General features: G+C 42.5%; 1 protein-coding gene and 4 non-coding genes across 9 annotated transcripts in view; all 5 read left to right on the top strand.

Moving 5' to 3' along the window:
* The window catches only part of LOC116057214 (caskin-1-like), a 53531-nt gene that overhangs the window by 26374 nt on the left and 11554 nt on the right, over positions 1-15603 (top strand). For 2 of the 5 annotated variants that reach the window (XM_031309605.2, XM_031309607.2), the window contains 7 exons: positions 71-178; positions 666-767; positions 980-1118; positions 2014-2810; positions 2904-3558; positions 4579-5176; positions 6866-8879. In XM_031309605.2, the coding sequence (XP_031165465.1) occupies positions 71-178; positions 666-767; positions 980-1118; positions 2014-2810; positions 2904-3558; positions 4579-5176; positions 6866-6962 (2496 nt within the window). In that variant the 3' untranslated portion in view covers positions 6963-8879. Of the gene's footprint in view, positions 1-70; positions 179-665; positions 768-979; positions 1119-2013; positions 2811-2903; positions 3559-4578; positions 5177-6865; positions 8880-15603 lie in introns of those variants that run through there. The other 3 variants (XR_004106766.2, XM_036000935.1, XM_031309606.2) reach the window with 3 other exon arrangements.
* Positions 14140-14228, top strand: LOC116057247. Its single transcript, XR_004106777.1, has one exon. It is a non-coding gene; the product is annotated as a small nucleolar RNA SNORD60 (small nucleolar RNA).
* LOC116057249 lies at positions 14454-14542 on the top strand. Its single transcript, XR_004106779.1, has one exon. It is a non-coding gene; the product is annotated as a small nucleolar RNA SNORD60 (small nucleolar RNA).
* Positions 14761-14849, top strand: LOC116057246. Its single transcript, XR_004106776.1, has one exon. It is a non-coding gene; the product is annotated as a small nucleolar RNA SNORD60 (small nucleolar RNA).
* LOC116057250 lies at positions 15081-15169 on the top strand. Its single transcript, XR_004106780.1, has one exon. It is a non-coding gene; the product is annotated as a small nucleolar RNA SNORD60 (small nucleolar RNA).

The raw sequence follows: 15603 nt of genomic DNA, 5'->3' as shown, positions 1-15603 counted from the left end.
TCCGTGCTCTAGAAGAAGCCTGTGGACTCTTCTAGAAGCAGGCAGTAGTGTTTTGTGTTCTGTGTTCTAGAAGCAGGCAGTAGTGGCGTGGCTGGGTGAGTTTCAGCTGCAGTTCTACACCACCCACTTCCTCACCGCGGGATATGATCTAGACACCATTAGCCGCATGACCCCTGAGGTAAGGTCATGACCCCTGACCCCCTCACGCCCCGCCCCTTGTCTGTCAAGGCTCTGCCCAGCACAGCTCTTAAATCAGCGCCCCACTGACGTGGATGATGTCATCATGACCCTCCTGTCTCTGTCACCTGACCCCCCGGTGTGAGTCCTGAGCCTCAACCAGTCACTTCTCATACTCTGTCTGCTTCATTTACATACCTGTGTTCACACATGGCCGTGTGTTCCAGTCTGTGCTGTAAACGCTACCCCATGTTTGTCCTTGTGTGTGTTTTTAGTACCAGTGTGTATGTGTGTGTTTGTGTATTGAAGCAGACACAGTGGTATGACGTAAACCCCCTAAGGGCAGGGGATACTCATCAGAAATTATCCAAAGCAAAAATATTCCTTAAGGCATATCACACACAGCTCATGTACATGTAAGAGAAAAAACACCTACAGTAGTTGTGATGAATTCCTGATGTGACTAGTAAGTGTGCTTTGTATTGAAGGACCTGACGGCAATTGGGGTCATGAAGCCTGGACATCGAAAGAAGTTAACATCAGAGATCAGCAAGCTGCCCTCCACAGACTGGCTGCCAGACCACAAGCCTGTAAGGCTCTCACGTGTACTACACAAATTAGAAAAAGGGGGAGATCTTGAGTTTAGGCAGCTGCACTAACACAAGCATACAGTATATGCACACATGCAACTGTTCCAGTCTGTAAAGAAACTACTTTTTCAGAATTCTACTCTGTATCTTGTAACCTGTGCACAAGCTTTTTATAATGTGCCCATGTTTGTGTGTCCTTGTGTCTGTTTTAGGCCAATCTGGCAGACTGGCTGTCTCACCTGGGTCTTAATCAGTACTACCAGGTTCTGGTGCAAAATGGGTATGAAAACATTGACTTCATCTCCGACATCAGCCTTGAAGATCTGCAAGAGATTGGCATTACTAAACTCGGTGAGGCACAACTACATTATTAAGAATAGAAGTAAGCACCCTTTGGGCCCTGACCCTCACCTAGATCCTGAGACTTTTGCCCCTGTACCCCAGCCCTCGCCATTGCGAGCCCTCACTTCTCCTGATCCCCCTTAACCCTCTGGCCCTACCCCTTAAACATAACCTGTGCAAAAGGCAGAACCAAGCAGTATCAATGGTGAATTTGGAAGGGCATGACACTTATCTGAAAAAGCACACACAGCGCTCACATTATAGTGCAGTAATAATATAATGCCTTTATTGTCATTGCCCATTATACAACTACATTTGCAGTGCACCTCCTGATAAGGTTACATGATCATTCCACACATGCTTGCAAACTTACATGCCACATACACACATACGCGCACCTGTCATGCAGAAAAACTAATAATAATAAAAAAGAAAGATAAAATAATAATAAAATTAAGCAATTAAAAGAAGTGGCATTTTGTACATTATGGAAAATATTAATCCAGTTTTAGTCCTGTGGTGTGGAGTGTTGTGATAATGTTGAAGGGCGTGGTGGTAGGGGGGGCATTGTTTTGTGGAGTTCACTTCAGTGATGGCTCTGGTGTAGAAGCTGTAATAATGTTATATTTGTATATTAAGGTCATAATAATTAGTTGTCATTTTTTTACATTTTGTAAGCTCTCTCCAATTATAGTAGTGGGGTGAATAAAATATTATAATAACAAGGCAAGAAGAGATATAAAGCCTTTGATTTAGTTCACTTGATGATTGTCACAAGTATGATTTTCAAAACTTATAAGAATAAAAGACAGAAGTCCTCATCTCACTTGTTACCAATCGTTTTGTGCGCTCCACAAAACATACAGTAACTATTCCTCTCCTCCACACCTCTGCCTCCCATCAGGCCATCAGAAGAAGCTGATGTTGGGAGTGAAGAGACTGAAGGAGCTACAGAGGGGAGGAAGTAGCTCTGAGCCTCCTCAGAGCCCCTCTACACCTCCATCCAGCCCAGGTGGCAGCACCGGTACAGAGCCCCGTAGGGAGGTGAGGAAGCAGAGGGACGGTGCCCCCAGTCCGCTGGCCAAACCTCGCCCAGGTCTCACACATTCACAGACCTCTCCCCACACACCGACACAAAACCCACCACAAACCCCCCCACATGGCCGGACCCAGCAGGCCTCCCCCAGGGCTCGACCGCGCCCCTCCACCCAGATGGCAACAGATTCGTCAGTGCCGCTGCTCCGCCTGCCCAGTGAGGAGGAAGAGCGACGGAGAACTCACAGTCTAATTGGCTCAGAATCAGACTCTAGATACGCCACTGTGTGCCGCAGCAGCTCCTCACATACTGCCCCTAATGATGCCACTGTTAACCGCAGCCAATCATCTGTCACCCTCCGTCCCCGTCGGAAAGGTCGGCCCCCAACACCACCTAAACGGTCCTGTTCTTCCATTACCGGGGGTGACGAGGAGGAAGTGGGACAGGTGGAAGGGCTACTCGGGCTGCCAAGCTATCGAGAGCGGCGAGCCAGTGACTGCGGCAGCCTGGGATCAGCTTTAAGATCTCAGGACTCAGCGGGCCTGGAGAGATCAGAGGGGGCTTCTGGGAGTGTTCGCAGCCTCGCCGCTATGCTGGAAACATCTATCGTGGGTGGAGCCAAAACCCTGCCGAGGAATCTGGGAGGCAGCACCAACTACCTACAGGTGTGTGTGTCTTTGTGTTTGATTTGGACTTTGAGAATCAGATTTTAAATGTCTATTAACTAAGTGCATATGTAACAATCATATGACTTCCAGGTGAGTCCACCTGTACTTCGTCGGCAGGCAGGCGCAGGCGGTCTTGGATCTGAGGAGGATGATGTCTTAAGTCGGCGCAGGACCATCAGTGGAACCGAAAGTCTCCTTGGTGATCAAATCAACCTGTTACCTCGGCAACCAGCCCAGCAACGTCCAGAGCCGCGGCCCCGCTCAACTGTGGTATCCTCAGCATCAGAAGTCACAGACGGCACAGCGACGCTTCGAAGGAGGCCGCGTCCTCTGGCAACAGACTCTGAAGCGCCTGCATCCATGGATACCAATGCTATTACCATGAAAACTGGCTCTGACACCATACGCAGGAGACAACGCACGTCTGAGAATACAGAAAGTGTCATTCAAAGCAATAACCAATCAGACTCTCCCGGCACTCAAACGGATAGCCGGAAAAACGGAGGCGAGCCGCAGCAGAATGGCAGTGTGGTCCTGAGGCGGAGGCCTGTGTCTGAGCTCTCTGATAGGACAGAGGCAAACAAAGAGAGCTGTGAGTGGATGGAGGCTAGGAAGTCTCTGAAGCCGCCGGTCTCACCCAAACCATCCACAGTCACCCTGAAGAAGACACAAACTGACCCCCCAACCCCGACTCGCAGGGTCCCCATACCTGGGCCCGATAATACTGAGACAGCTCAGAGCCCTGGTGAGATACACATACATGTACACACTAAACTGATGATTTGGCATCTAGTCAAGTGAGTTTAGCTTCTCTATGTATTGATGTGTGTAGTCCCTCAGTAGACATATCACTTTAAAGATTTTTAAGGTGATTATAGTATTAAAATGTTCCGATGATATTGATTTTTGTGTTTCCTTTTAGTCCTTTTACATCAGAGTCCTGGTGTTGAAACTGTGATGTTAAGTAATGGGATTATTGATCTCCATTTCTATATTTTCTTGGCATTTTGCATCTATTTGATAGAAATAGTAGAGATACAGATAGGAAATGCAGGGAGGTAGGGAGATGACATGAAACAAAGGCCCCCAGCTGGAGTCAAATCTGGGACGTCGCAGTTATATCGTATGCGTCTTTACTACTACATAGGTGCTTTAAAGCAATAATTTGTAATGAGTTTAGTCAATTAGTCAATCGACAGAAAATGAATCTGCAACTATTTGATAAGCAAATAATTGTTAAATAGCTTTACAAATATGTAGCTCTGCTGCTTTTCTTTTCTCAGTTTGATATAATTGTAAACTGAGTATTTTGTGTTTTGGACTGTTGTTCAGACAAGCAAAATATGAAAAGACATCACCTTGGGAAATTGAGATCATAACATAAACCTACAGTATTTTTATCGAGGAGACTCCCGTGTTGCTATGTTGAGCAACAGTGAGATATATCCTCAAAAGAAATGCGTGATAATTCTTCATCTGATTCTTCTGATCCCTAGATGATCGACCAACATCGCAACATGGAACGTCGAGGTTGTTATCGGAAAGTTAGTAATGAAGGTTTTGTACTGCTAGCTCAACTAAGTAATAATCAGAGCTCTCCTGAAATGTTTAATTATTGGTGACATTTGGACCAAAGATGCTCTTCATCTGTGTAATAGATATCTTACTAGATATCCAGTACCAATCTCCTTCTTGTCTTTTAGATGTGTGAGTATTCCAGTCTATAAGAAAACTGACAGCTTTCTCTCTGATTCTCTCTGACCAGAGCCGAAGCGTGTACCTCCTCCTGTATCCCCGAAACCCCGTGGGCCTCCAACAGCACCTAAACCAGGCAAAGCAATAGTGGCTTCAGCTGCCATGAGCCCGAGTCCTGCTGCTACCAGCCCAGCTGCAGCCAGCCCCACCCCGGCCCCCAAACCCTCCTCTCCGCTCTCTGCCGCCCCTCTTCCAGCTCCTGACACCCCCTCTGCTCCCTCCCTCTCTCCGGGACTCCCTCTGACTTCCCCCTCTCCGGCTCAGAGTCCCTCCACCCCCTCGCCACACCCTATCAAACCTCCCCGCTCCTCCATCGCCGGCCTCTCCATCGACCTGCTGGGAGGACGGGAGGTGGAGGAGGAAGAGGAGAGGAGGAGAGAGGAAGAGGAAAAGAGGAGAGAGAGAGAGCACAAGAGGCACAAGGAGCAGGAGGAAGAGCGGAAGAGAGGAGAGAAAGGGAATCTGATGGAGCCGGAGAGTCAAGTAGAGGAAGTGGAGCAAGAGGAGGAAGAGGAGGTGCAGCATCGTTTGGAGGAGACCAGTGCCTCCTTGGCTGCAGCTGTGCAAGCTGTTGAACATAAAATCAAAGAGGAGGACGCACAAAATGAGTGAGTTTTTATGAAGTTAATTATCAGATTTTGCCATTTGAATGTACTGTTTATATCCAACAACAATCTCTCGGGACAACTTGTTGGCATCCACATTGATGAAGAGAGGATCCGAGCATAAATTAGCTTCTCCTCACACAATGTAGAGCTCCGAAGTGGGAGGACTTGTTTCAGGCAATGGTGTTGGGGAAATAAAATAGTGTGTGTGTGTGTGTGGGGGGACGACGACGACAGCTAGCCTGTAGCTACAATTAGTAACAACTATAAAACTCATTAATTTACACATTCTATCTTGAATCCATGCATTGGATGCATGTAGCCTATACAATTTTATTGTATAGTTTCTGGTATGTACATTTCATTGTTCCTATCATTTATATTTCTTTTTTCACACTGTCTATTAGGTGGGCCCTCATGAGTATGCCACTTTGCATTTCGTAACACATATTGTTTGTGGATGTGACAAATATAACCTTTAAAGCAGAAGTGTAAAACAAGAATTTGTGGTTTCAGGAGAGTCCCCTACTGTAACTGTTGTTTGGGGAAATACAGCTGTGGTTCAATGGAAATGGCAAGAGAAGAGACGTCTACCAAAATCTGTGCTTACACACAACTATTTTAACCCTCACCTCAGTAAGAAAGTGATTTAAGCATATTTTTTTAAAATGTTGAAGTGTTCCTTGAATGAGAGAAGCCCATTACAACGCCCACGAATCATTCACTGAGGTTAATGTAGCTGAATCTAAAGTTTACACTTTGTAGAAACCTGAAAAACATCCAGCGTTATAAATCACTTTCTAATTCTGGGTCAGTAGTGCAGTGGTTTGTTCCCATTTGAAACGACGAACTGTTCTAAATTTTCCACCACTCTGATTTGTGCCTCTGGCCAGCCATAGCAACGGTTGCTAGGGCTGATGTGTACTGTAGAATTTAAAGCCTTACGTCAAAACAAACAGACAGAAACAAGGTTGGTCGATGGGGTATTTATAACCGATTGCCATGACGTAAACTTGGTTAATTTGGCAAAACCCTTGATTACCGTGGTAACAGCAAGGCCGTTTTAATATACTTTGAGCAGCTAATTTCTCCGAAATACAACAGAAGAGCAACGGGGTGTCCGTTTACAGCCCAACCAAACAAACACTTTGCATTTCCTGTGGCTGCTTAACAGTAATGTTTCTAATGTGAAGCAGCGGCAGTAGGACTTGTAATGCAGACCATTCATGTTCATTCAACAGGCAGATGTTTTTAGCTTCAAAGCTCTAAAAGCTCACCGTACACTACCTGCCCAGCAACAAATAACAGACAGACAGAATGATCAAACTAGCTGGGGAACATAGTGAAGCAATAAGCTGCTTAAGAGCAAGATATTTCCCTCAGGGGTTGGTAGAGACCAATAGCAGAGCTAAAAGAGTCTGGTTATTTGACTTATTTATGCTAGGTGGCTAGAAACATGACTGCAAATGAATGCTAATGTTGCTCCATAACTGCTAAAGGCAACTGTTTGCTAACAAGTTCGCCATAACAACTGAGATAATGTTGTATTTATGTTGAGGAACATTGGGGTTATCATTAATCATTAAGAGATCCATAAAATGCTAAGTGACATTTCTAAACTACTACTGTGACTGTGCTGTGTCTGCCTCACTATCAGCTAAACTCTTCCTTCTTTTCCTATCCATCTCCCAGCTCTCTTTCTAGCAAAAAGTCCACAGTCTCCATCTTGGACGACATCGGCACCATGTTTGACGACTTGGCAGACCAGCTGGATGCAATGCTCGACTGATCTCTCGCCCACGTCTCATCTCCAACAAGCCCTTTCCCACCCCCCCATCATGTGTAGGTGTATTAAGAAAACTCTCCCAAGGCTCGACGCTGGCGCTCTGAGAGTGTGTGTGTGTGTGTGTGTTTGAGTGTGTGTCCCTCTTGCGTGAGCGCTTCTCATGTAGCCTTGTACAGTATACCGAGGACGGCGTCCTCTTCGTCTGGCGCAGTAGCTCTAGTACGCCTCCCAATGCGAGGAGGCCGCTCCCACACAACCTCTGACCTCTGCAGCCCAGCGAGTCGTCGCCGCCGCCCAGCCTCAGACGGCTGTGTGGAACCAGAAGCACAATCATTTTCCTCATCCTTTTATCTCTACAGACTCTGACAGAGATGCTAACTCAGTCAGACAGACAGGGAGGCAGACAGATAAGCATATTGCTTGCAAAAAAATAATACAAAATAAGCACATAAACTGACTGATAGACAGGCAGATAGATAGATAGATAGCTAGATAGATAGACAAGATGCATACAGATGAGATACCAGAGAGCGTTTTTAAAAGCACATGGAGAGACAGACCGCTTTCTGAGTCTGTCCCACTCCTGCGATGTCAAAAGGATGCATTTTTCCAGATGAATCGTAGCCTCTATTTCTCTTCTGTATGAGTGGAGGAATGGTGGTTAGCCGGACTTCCTGACCTGTGTGTTGTCTCTCTTCATGTTGTTGTTGTTGTTGTTGTTGTTGCTGCTGTTGTTGTTATTGTTGCTGCCGTCGTTGTCGTTACGAGTGTGTGTAGTCCCTGCTGATGCTCATGTCAACGTCCTCCCACTCGTACAGTAGCTATTCTAATGATCAGAACGACAATATAGATGTGTGTCCATGGATTTTGAGACACTCGCACACAAATACACACACATTACATTACATTACATTACATTACATTGGTTTTAATCTCGCTGGTGTTCCGCTTTGTTGGTGTTTAGCTCCATCTATGGAGGCTTGCTTGGAAATGAATCTACACATTTGCATACACACATTTACATGCAAAGACACATATATAGAAGCACACTCATGCGGTGTATCCCTTTGTCCTGCTGCAGTGAACAGTGTTTTTAAAAGATAACCCTATATTTCAATGCTTTATATAGTACATCCAGTTACATACATAGTTTATAATATACCTGGGTATTTGAGCTGTTAGAGCTCTCTCTAGTGTTGGTTAGTGAAATTGCCTCTAATCTGTCCACCTTCCATCTTGTCTCTCCCCCTCCCGCCCTTTTTTTCTCCCTCTGTGTCCGTTTTATTAAGTCTGCATCTCTCTGTGCCTTGGTAGTGTTCTTTTATATATTCAAAATTATTTGTTGTCTTTTTTTTTTTCTTGTTTTCCACTCCAACATGTTAATGTTTTTTCTTACAAACCCTCACTCGTTCCTGTGTCTGTTATGTCAAAAGTAGTTTATAGGTTGAGTTGTGAGTCCTATACGATCCCCTAAATCCATCAACCTGTCTGCAGTCCTCCTGCAACCATTGAGAAACCTTGTATGAGCCCATATAAGCGCGCCCCCCCCCCCCCCCCACCGTAAGCTGTAATAAATTGGCTCTGCTCCTCCTCGGCTCCCCAGTTTTCAGTGGTCCCCCATGTAGGCCAGACGGTGGATCAACCACCAGTGTTCATCCCAATGAAGAGTCCAATTGTATTTTTATGCTCTTTGAAAACAAAGATATATTTCAGAGACAGATGGTTCTATGTGAATAATAATGAAGATAATTATAGACATTGAATTGAGGTGAGCTGATTGAGCCTGTACATAAATTTATGGTTGAGTTCTGGATGTGTTGTGACGGCTGTTGTGCCATGGTTGGGTTAAGGTTGTGTTTCTGCTGTGATGATGCATTCCTGTACAGCTGTAATCAGAATAAATGTATAAATTAAACCTTACATGACTGTTTAAGCCTGGTTCTGTTAGATTTCATTTGCTAAGGAATTGACAGAAACTATTTGTAGACCCTTTGTCTTCAGCAACCTCTGTTTTACATGAATTGCACTCTTAGCCTCAACATTTTTCTATTCAGTCATAGTAGATTTAGTGAGGTTGGGTGAAAAAAACACTAAAATAATGTTAAATGAAATGTGGAGTTTACATTCTACAAATATTACACTGTTATCCCAAACTAGTAATTAGACTTTACTAGAAATTTGCGTGGAAACCTGTTGCCTTGAACCGACAAGGTGAAACTTAACAGATCAAGTTGTATTAGCACAGACTGGTAGTTTGATGCAGTAGACAAATTCATTACTAACAATCATTAGTAAACATATGTTACTGAAAATTTAATAAATATGAAACATTAGGCTCTACTTATCAAAACTATAATAAGAATTAAAACTTATAAATATGTTTTTTTCTTTATAACAGTATAGTTTTAAGAAGAATGTATTCAACACATTCATTCCAGTAAAACAGAAAGGATGACAATGCATAGATTGTAATTTCCAACATGCTCTGCATGGTTGTTCGACCATACATTTCCTCACTGTCCAGACCCCATCAGTCCCCCCAATCAGTGCAACAATAAAAGTAGATAAACATGAACACTAATCAACCCTACAAAACTAAAATCAAGATAACATAAATGCACACCCAAAACATTAACAGAACACTTTAACTGGGACAGAAACCGTTCAGAATATATATATTTTTCCCATGAGCCTTTACACCGTTTTTAGCGCGGAACAGTCAAATGACCCCGCCCCTCCCATACAGAAACCTTATGTTCTTAAGTTATCTTAGGTCCAATGTGTAGGAATTTCTCCCATCTAGCGTTGAGATTATATATCGCAATCAACTCTCTCGCACCACACAGTTCAAAGTACGTATTACAGCTACGGTAGCCTTCACGCTTCAAAAAGCCAGTCTCTTGCTCTTTTCAATATCCTTTTTCTTTTTCTGGGCGAAGAAGAAGACTCCTGTTCCTGAAATTTGGATTTTGAATATGTGCGGTCCTCCATGTTTCCTTTTTCAAACTTGCCGGGGCCGGGAAGCTACGATACCCATTAGCAGCATTAGCAGCACCTGTGGGTTTATCATGTGACAGCGAAAAAAACGAAAGGCGGAGCAGTATGTCCTGTATGTCCCTTACCGGCTAACGTATTTCAAGATGGCGCATGAATATGGAGCAAGGGGGTCAAGGGGGTAAGCTTCGCTTCAGAACCAAGGGGGTAAGCGTCTCCTCACAACCCGAACCTCCTATGGCGCCATTTTGATGCTAATAAGCACTCACCCCCCGTTAGCATTCCATTGACTGCCATTCATTTTGACGCCACTTTGACAGCGAATAACTTTACATCTGAAGCGTTTAAAGACTTTATTTGACCATTGTTTATTTCTAAAGAAACACGACAATGTATAAAAGGCTCCATTACCTTGTACCTCACGTTATGGCTCCGTAGCAGACGTTTTTGTAAAAATAGGCTAACGATTGTGTCATAACCACGGGACTTACTGTCGCATAGTAGAGGAATTACCGTATAGTACAGGAGAAGCTCGCAGGCAGTTTTGACTTACATTAGCTGTTTAAGAATTACTAATGTTAACTAGCATTTTAGTTAGCAATAATTAGCCTGTGCCTATGTTATCTCCTTACATATAGCTACGCTCTCCGTCTCTGCAAGATTGGGAATGATTGAGATTTCTCTTGGCACAGCTACCAGAAGACTTACAACTTTCAGACACGTTACACACTGGACCTTTAATATGATCTGTGCACTGCATACTTAAGATGATTATTACAAACAACTAATGTGATTTAGTAATGCCTATGGTTTTTAACAAAACATGAAAGAACAAGTAGTGACCACTAAAAAGTTTAATTAGGCTACAACTAAATCTGGGTTTACAGTGTACATATAATGAGACTTTTCAAGGATAACTCCAATATTATATAGATTAAATATATTTAACATGACATTTGACAGTTTAAGCAGAAAAAAACCCAACTAAATAAATTAAAAAGGATTTATTTTCTACCAGAATTACATACCTGGCAGTGTAGAGAAGGCTTTGAAACAACATCCGTAATATTTACAGTAAATATAATTGAACAATGAAATGAATGAGTAAATAAAATTAAAAATGGGTGGCTTTTTAAATCATTAGAAAACAGTATAGGTTTTGGTTGGTAGCCAGTCACTGCTGGGGGACATTGGACCTCCCTCAGTATTTACAAAATCCATGCTGCTCACTGTTTTTTCTCAAACATTGTTGTATGCTGTTGTGCTAATATTTTTTTTTAACTTAATTGGAAGTAAAGGGCCTAACCCAAACCAAAAAAACTGCCCCTGATCAAAAGTACACATAAAAGTATATGGGCAGGGGTGTAAACATTATTTGACCATAATGCACCAGCATTAACTGGGTGATATGGCAAATAAGTATAGTCGGTGACTATGCAGAAATAAAGCAATTTGGTATAAATTATAATGAGAAGTGTCATCATATTATTGCATATCCAGCAGACTTGTTACAATATCCTGCAGCGCCCGAGTTGACAGTTAATACCTGCCAGCATTTTCAGGCTATCACATTACAAATCACTGTTAAAATACCCTGCCTCCAGGAGGCTATCTTTGTCTGAAGATACATGAAATGTGTACTTGTGAAAAAGGCTATGGGCCAGTATGTAGGCCTACATAGAATGGTGTTTTATCCCCAAATCCTGCTAAAACAAAATACCAGGCCCACCATCGATTGAATACTAACACTTAGTTTACCCTGGATTAAGAATGTTGTTTTGAGTGGTTTAAATTTGTAGCTTTTGAGATAGTTGTGTAAAGGGTTGTTTGCACTTGTCAGCAGCAAAGCTCTCAACAAATGTGAGAAAGATGAATGTAGCTACGTGAAGCTGATTAGGCTGCCAGTCTGCGGGTCTCTCTTTTTTATTTATTTATTTACATACAGTTGCACATTTGGGTTCAGGGTTTCAAAGCTATCCAGATAGGCCAAGTGCTGAATATTATACTGGCATTTTCTGTTGTTCATTTTCTTAGCAAATTGCTACACACTACTGTAAATAAATAAATACATCAACATTTCCCCATTTTAACCAACATCAATGACTATTATTTTGTTAGCATTCAAAAACTGCAACTACCATGAGGCTTTCACGTAGCTTCTGTGTCTGGACTTTAGATTTATGGTATGGGAAAATGAGAAGCAAGGGTGACACTATTCTCTGCAACCACAGGTTTAAAAAGCCAGGTATTGTTATGGTGAGAGATTCTGTTAAAATCTATAGGCTGAGGCTCGGCCACTGTGGGCTGAATCAGTCCTTTAGCCTTTAGCCTATGGGAAAATGAGCCTATAGGAAAATGAGCCTATAGGAAAACATCCTACTGGGCTTCTTTGTGTTTGAGTTCTGAAACCGTTAAGCATGTTTTACTAGAATGTAACAAATATAATAGGAACAGTTCGGTCAATATTCCATTAATATCGTTAACATGGTCGTTAAAGTGACTTCCTGAGGAGGGCAGTAATACGCCTAGGAGCGGTTAAACTGACATCATTTTACACGAAGAAGAAGATTCATGGTAGATGTTTTGTTCAATGCTAACAAAATCATAGTTGTTTTATCTTTATTAAAATGACTAGTTGTTAAGATAATAGTGTCCAGTACATTAATGAGGGTCAAATTAGCAAATAATATGGCCTGAACATGCTGTAACTATTTGTCCGCTTTTCAAAAAGTCCGACGAATGGATTTAACTAGCTGACAGTTAGCTAGCTACATTGACATATATATAAGGCTTGCTATGTGTAACGTTAACTAACTAGCTAGCTAACTAGGCCAGAAAGGGGAGGGATTTCCGATAGACGGAAGCCGTATATGTTCATCTTGTCCTCACGTCCTCTGGTGCATCAGTCCTCCGCATGCGGCACGACAGGAGAGATGAACACTCATTTCACTTTTCAGCGGGTTCTCCAAACGTTACCCCTGGCAGCAAAGACAAACCGAGCGGGCCAGTTTATCCGAAAGAAGTCTGACCGGTGAGTATTGTGTTGCTAACATAAGGAGGACCTTGTATGCTAACTTAATTTACTACGTTGATCTGAACAGCAACACGTGCAGAGGTTCTGCAAGGGCCAGAGCTGCCACGTGGTGTTTCCACTTATAAAACGGTAAAAAAAAAAAGTGATTTGGAATATTAACTATGAATATCTTAATAAGGAATTTAACTGTATTCCTACATTAATCCACAAAACAAGTCTTTTCCAGGTTGCGTCTCACATTTCAGCCCTAACTTCGTTTAATTTTCTCGCATAAAAATGTGGTGTTGAATAATGGCCTTTTGAATCGGTCGAAGTTATCCCCCACATTGCGTTAAGTAACGCTACCTGAAAATGTTATGTCTGAATTGCAGTAGACTATTAAAATCGTGTCTTTTGATGCCTAACGTTACTGTAATAGGTTGGACATGGGAGTTTTGGAACAGGGACTTTAAAGCATGCGTTTATTGTCCAAGTTGTGTGGAAATGAAATATTGAAATGGCTCAAAATATCTTAACTGGTGCTGGAATTTATAAATGACCCTTGCATTTTCTTCCATCTTTCTAGTTAGCCACATGGAGGCCTGCTGGAGCTGATGCCTGTCTGGATGACTTGCATTAAGTCAAAATGCAAGTCACGGTTGAGATGAAGAAACTGGAAAATAAATTTGCCTTAAAAGATGTCCTCCACTGGATAAAAGCAGATGTGAGTTAATATGCATCATGAAGTGCAATGTGAATACATTAAAGGATAAGATGTACTGTTATGCCTTAATATGTAGTGTCCTGGTGACGTCCCCACACTTTTTATATATCAAAAAGGTAAATGGTTTTGACATCCAACCCACATGTAATCTTCAACATGTGTTTTACAGCCAGTAATGTCACACAACCTTTTTCCTACACCTTATGAGAGCTCAACGGCAGCTCCTCATTTTAAAAACATCTAGGGCTCCATTGATTTTTTTTTTTTTTTTTTTATTTATTTTTTAAACTAATTATTTTTTTTTTGCCTTACAGTTGAATCTGGTGCAGGTGAGAGTGGGGAGACTGAGGGATGGATGCTGCATTTGAGCAGTCAGAAGACCAGGACCTCACTGGGTCTGAGAGCTGGTGAGTCCCTGCAATATGTCTGGTTTTTTTTTATTGACTTATATCCTGTGATGACAAAATCAAATAACTTTTCTGACACCTACTATGAGAGCTGTACTCCAGCTCCTGATTCTGTCTTTATTCTGAGGCTCAGTTATCAGTGCAGTCTTCGCATCATAATTGTCCATTTTCACTAACGTATTCCCTCACTGTTACAGGTAAGAATGTGAAGACTGAAAACATCCGAGCTGGCTGGACAAAGATGTGAGGCTGCTCTGTTTCAGATGGTCCTGAGATCAAGTCTCTTATTGACCAGGACCTCACTGGGTCTGAGAGCTGGTGAGTCCCTGCACTATGTCAGCATTTGAATAACTTATAGCCTGTGATGACAAAATCAAATAACTTTTCTGACACCTACTATGAGAGCTGTACTCCAGCTCCTGATTCTAACTTTATTCTGAGGCTCAGTTATTAGTATATTGGTGCAGTCTCGCCTCCATAATTGTCAATTTTCACTAACTTTCCCCCTACTGTTACAGGTAAGAATAGGACGACTGAAAACTTCAAATCTCTGATGCCGCTGTGCTTTAGATGGTCCTGAGATCAAGTCTCTTATTGACCAGGACCTCACTGGGTCAGAGAGCTGGTGAGTCCCTGCACTATGTCAGCATTTGAATAACTTATAGCCTGTGATGACAAAATCAAATAACTTTTCTGACACCTACTATGAGAGCTGTACTTCAGCTCCTGATTCTAAGTTAATTCTGAGGCACAGTAAAAAGTATTGGTGCAGTCTTCGCCTCATAATTGTCCATTTTCACTAACGTTTTCCCCCCCTAAAGTTACAGGTAAGAACAAGACTGAAAACGTCCGAGCTGGCTGGACAAAGCTCTGGTGCCGCTGTGCTTTAGATGGTCCTGAGATCAAGTCTCTTATTGACCAGGACCTCGCTGGGTCTGAGAGCTGGTGAGTCCCTGCAGTATGTCGGCATTTGAATAACTTACAGCCTGTGATGACAAAATCAAATAACTTTTCTGACACCTACTATGAGAGCTGTACTCCAGCTCCTGATTCTAACTTTATTCTGAGGCTCCAGCAGTAGACTTACAGTATGTACATGGTTATAGTTTATGTGAATTAAAACTGATTTCTCTTTTACAGGTCGATTCATGACTCAACAAATGGGGAAGTAACTCTGTGATCCTGCTGATGATGTGATTATTTTAATGGTACGTCTGTGTGTATGGGAGCTCTCAGCTCTTCATTCAAACTTTTATCTGAGGCTACAATGATCATATTTCTGTTTGTCAGATTGTTCTAGTCTGATCTGTAGTTGTCTCTTTCCAGGTGCCTTGCGTCACTGGCCAGAAAACCTGAATGAAGAAACGACCATTTAATACGCAGAAAGTAATGGTGTTTTGTATAATCAAGCTATTGCATCAAACTGTCAACTTGTATTTGTTGAATAAACCGTAATTCAGTTAACCATTCTTTCCCTGGTCTGTTGTACTTGGAAACCGTGGTACT

This window comes from Sander lucioperca, chromosome 4, assembly GCF_008315115.2.
Source record: "Sander lucioperca isolate FBNREF2018 chromosome 4, SLUC_FBN_1.2, whole genome shotgun sequence".
Classification (NCBI taxonomy): Eukaryota; Metazoa; Chordata; class Actinopteri; order Perciformes; family Percidae; genus Sander; species Sander lucioperca.
Note: the sequence above shows the minus strand (reverse complement) of the source record. Positions and strands in the feature narration are given on the sequence as shown.